This window comes from Misgurnus anguillicaudatus, chromosome 11 (assembly GCF_027580225.2).
Source record: "Misgurnus anguillicaudatus chromosome 11, ASM2758022v2, whole genome shotgun sequence".
Classification (NCBI taxonomy): domain Eukaryota; kingdom Metazoa; phylum Chordata; class Actinopteri; order Cypriniformes; family Cobitidae; genus Misgurnus; species Misgurnus anguillicaudatus.
In genome coordinates, this window is record NC_073347.2 from 31,097,145 (window position 1) to 31,101,537 (window position 4,393).

The 4,393-nt window shown below is 38.6% G+C and overlaps 1 protein-coding gene across 1 annotated transcript; it reads left to right on the top strand.

The window, feature by feature from the left end:
• The first annotated feature begins 550 nt into the window (after nt 1-550).
• On the top strand, nt 551-2,941 carry LOC129415520 (uncharacterized). Its single transcript, XM_055169513.2, has 2 exons — nt 551-1,237; nt 1,435-2,941. Exons 1-2 carry the CDS (start codon nt 850-852, stop codon nt 2,757-2,759), a joined length of 1,713 nt encoding a protein of 570 aa, XP_055025488.2. The 5' UTR covers nt 551-849; the 3' UTR covers nt 2,760-2,941.
• Nucleotides 2,942-4,393: the final 1,452 nt, after the last annotated feature.

Here is a 4,393-nt window from a genome sequence, read left to right on the forward strand (position 1 = left end):
TGGTCAGAGTTTCACTGTACCAATAGCACAACAGGATGTTTGTGTAAAGAATGTTCAATTATTTTGTCATTCCTGTGGAAAAATCCAAGAAATCTCTTCTCATTCAGTGCATTATCCTTCAGCTATGGTAAACAAATGTTTGTCCCTTCTAAAATTACAAAATACCACGATAATCGTAGTTTCTGTCAAATGACAGCATGTGGGTCACAGGATGAAAGGGTGAAGTTACAATTTACCACATAAAAATTACATGGTAACCATAGCGTGCCAAAATAAAATTGTGGTAACGTCGTATAAGCCACAAATGTCACACAACTCATGTGAAGGCTCATATTATCAATATTTTAGTCCCTGTAATATCAATAACTTATTTACTATTGCATTTTAATTAAAAAAGGCGTTTTAAAGGTTTTTATTTTCGTTGAGTAACCGCAACTTTAGACTTAACATTAACCATAAACTTCCCCCTTATATTTATTAACTTATTTGTTTATAAAAAATAAAAGTTTTATCGTCCGAAATTGCTCATTTTGTAAAACATTTTACTCACAGTCTTTGCTTGTGCCGTCTCTGGCTTCCGTTAAACGGCGCTGTTTCAATTCCCGAGTGCTCCGTTAAAGCGTCTGTTCCTGTGACGTCAGCGCGCTGCCATAGCGACAGGAGACGCGTCAGAAGTACAGAGTGAAGTGCACAGATTCACGCGCGAATAAGTATTTAAACCGCTTTATATACGTTAAAAGCAAAAACATCTAACTTTAATTACAAAATTGTTAAAATACATTTGTATTTTACTTATGTTTGAAAGGATTACTTTGCACACTCAGCGCGCAACACGCGCTCGCGATATTAATGGACCGTGTTCGGTCTATCTCCCCGCTTTTGCATTTGGATTTAAATAATTTCAATTCTATAGAGGCCGAAGAAAGCAGATATGTTTTGACAAGTCCTCGATCTCTTGAGTCCTGCGCAAGACTTGGAGTTAAACCTGTTGACCTGGTATTCAGATCCCTCACTGAGTTCATAGAGGAAAACCAGGAATCCTCTTTGGAAGCGGTGACTGTGTTATATGAGGAATACGAGAGAGAAAGAAGAGAACGACTGCGCATGTGTCGCAAGGAGAGAGAAAAGCTCATTCAAGAGACCAAAAATATAAAATCATCATTGACGGCACTGGAAACAGTACAGGAACAAACAGATGTGCGTCAAAGCACCCAAGACTACACGGTAAAATACCAAAGTGAGTCCTGTAGTGTTCCTGTAGCTGGTATTAGCAACACAAAGGTAATGGGTTCAATCCCAGGAACATACATACTGATAAAGAATGAATGCACTATAAGTTGCTTTAGATGAATGTTTGCATCTGCCAAATGCATAAATATAAACGTCCACACAGGGCTGACCCTATTCATCCTATCTCTGATTTTTCTATTTCAGATGGTTTTCCAAGCCCATTATCTTATAATAAAACCACATCTAGCCAAAGGTTAAGTTTGGGGGACCTCCGGCGTTCCCCTGCAACGGAGAGACAGATCAAGAGGCTTTCTCAAGAAATCAATAGTAAACTCAGCATCACCGTCCCAGAGAAAGACCTTAAGCTTGCTGCATTGTTGCTGGCCAAACATGAGCAGGAACACATCCATTTACAACAGAGCAAGCTGGAGGAGCAGCATCGCGAGGAGGAGCGCAGGCGAGAGGAGGTGCTGCGAGCTCAGTTGGAGCAAAAAAGGAGAAAACAACTTCTGCAGCGTATCCGACACTGGCAGGAGGACCTGGAGGCTCGCAGGAGGAAGCGAAAAGAAGAGGAGGCGATGTTTGTTGAGCATTTTGAAAGGGAGGCGCTTAAACAGGAGGAGCGCTGGAGGAGATCGGCAGAGGAGCAACGAGCTCAACGCAGGAGCAAACAAGAAGCGGCGAGTAAGGAAGAGAAAGAACGCAAGCGCTGCCAGGAGAGACTTATAAAGGAAAAGGAGCACAGTGAGGAGGCGCGGTGCGAGAGGGAGCTGCACGTTGCACGTGAGAAGGCGCAACACGCCCTGAGGAGCAAACAAATGCAGGTAAAGAGAGCGAGGAGGAGGCTCAGGATAGAAAATCAAAGGGAGCTCCTCAAGCACCTCCTACTGAAGAAGGAGCTGGAGGAACAAGAACGCAAAGAGGAGGTGGTAAAAAGAGAAAGACTGCAGGAAAAACTGAGACACTCCCAAAAGAAACAAGCACTGTTGGCGGAGACCCGGCTGCAGGAGATGCAAAAACGATTAGCTAGAGAGGAGGAGCAGGTGTGGAGAGCGCAGCAGCGAGCGGGGCTGGAAAAAAAGGATAGATGGGAGCATAGACACAGACTAGCGCAACGGTGCCAACTGCGGACAAAACGTGCCCTGCTTCATGTGCAGGAGGAGTCTCAGCACAGAGCTCAGCGCACCAAGTGTGAAAACCAAGAAAAGGAGGCCACCCATCGCAAACTGCAAGATAAAGTCCTAAAGGAGGAGAAAGTGCAACTGGAGCAGAGATACAAGGCTTTGGCAGAGAAGGAGGAGCGGAGAGAGAAGCTGCTGAAGGAAAGAGCGGAGGCCCAGGAGAGGAGTCGGATGGTGGCGCGAGCCTCCTGCTTCATGAGGGAGAGGGTGAAGGAGCAGACCTCCCCTCGCACTTTTGACCAGATGACACGAGAAGCCGAGCTGAGCGCTCACCTGGAACGCCTGAAACTGAATGCAACACAATTAGAGCTGCGGCTAGAATGCTCATCTCTCAAGTGCTTTTACTGATAATATTATGGTTTGTTTGATGTTCAAGTGCACTCAGTGTTTGCTTTTCATCCTCCTGGGATTGACATGACCTCAGCATGGCTCAGTCATTCTTTAAGAATTGAGCTATATAAACATATTGATGCCATATTGTAGTGAACAGTGAAGGAGAATGAAGGTGTATTGGCTTGTATTGCTATATCATACATTTACAATTGAACTACAAAGACAGTTTTGTATTGTATTGTATTTTTGTACACTTCAAAAAAATGACTTTTTTACTTAGTATTTTTGTCTTGTTTTCAGTACAAATATCTAGACATTCTTAAATCAAGATGTTTTTTCTTGATGAGCAAAATGACCTTAAGAAAATAAGTCTAGTTTTTTGACAGAATCTATCAAATTTAAGTGAATTTGTCGATAAAACAAGGAAAAAAACGTTCTTGAATTTTTCTTGAATTAAGTGTTAAAGTTCAATAATTTTTTTGCTTACCCCATTGGCTTGTTAAATGCACAAATTCACATAAATTTGATATTTTTTGTCTTAAAACTAGACTCATTTTTTTGCAGAAAATGCATCTTGACTTGAGAATTTTTAGATATTTGTGCTTTAAACAAGACAAAAATACTAACTAAGAAAGTCATTTTTTGCAGTGTATACACTGACTTAGTATTTTTGTCTTGTTTTAAGGACAAATATCTAAAAAAATCTTATCTAAAAAATTTGAGACAAAACACATCACATTTAAGTTAATTTGTGCATAAACAGGCAAAAATATCAGCAAATGGCAAAAAGAAAAAACTTAATTCAAGAAAAATATGCTTTCTCCACGGCAGATTTTTTGCTTTCAAGCACAAATTCACTTAAATTGTATTGTTTTGTTTAAAAACTATATTTACTCATCAAGAAAATGCATCTTGATTCACAAATTTTTAGATATTTGTACTAAAAACAAGACGAAAATACTAAAATTCATTTTATGCAGTGCATACAGTGACCTCAATACATATTTGGAGACTCAAATCACACTTAAAATGTATTTTATAAGCCATCAATGAGAAATGCCATTTTAAAGATCGCAAAAGTTTGCTTTGATTGAAAAAAAAACAAGATGTGTATGTTTTTTTCCACTAAATTAATTATTACACTGCAAAGAAAAAAATTCTTAAGTGTTTTTGTCTTGTTTCCAGTAGAGATATCTAGAGATTCTTGGATTAGGATGCTTTTTCTTGGTGAGTAGAATGATGCAGGAGGGTAAGTCTATAGTTTTTAGACCAAAAATGTCAAATTGAAGTGATTTTATGCAAAAAACAAGCAAAAAAATCTGCCAATGGGGTAAGCAAATAGATTTTTTTCTGTAATTTAGTTTTTAAGAAAAATGTTCAAAATTTTTGCTTACCCCATTGGCAGATTTTTTTGCTTGTTTTATGCACAAAATCACTTAAATTTGATATTTTTGGTTTAAAAACTAGACTTATTTTCTTGGGTCGTTTTGCTCATCAAGAAAAAGCATCTTAATTTAAGATTTTTTTAGATATTTTTTACTGAAAACAAGACAAAAATACTAAGAATTTTTTTGCAGTGTACAGTTTCTTATCTCGTTACATCATACTAAAAGTATCAAACATTTCAAAAATAATTACAGGTTTTATTA

Coding starts and splice junctions, on each gene's coding strand:
- LOC129415520 (XM_055169513.2), top strand. CDS start 850: ATGGACCGTGTTCGGTCTATCTCCCCGCTTTTGCATTTGGATTTAAAT. Junction 1,238..1,434: donor CTACACGGTAAAATACCAAA/GTGAGTCCTGTA, acceptor TTTCTATTTCAG/ATGGTTTTCCAAGCCCATTA.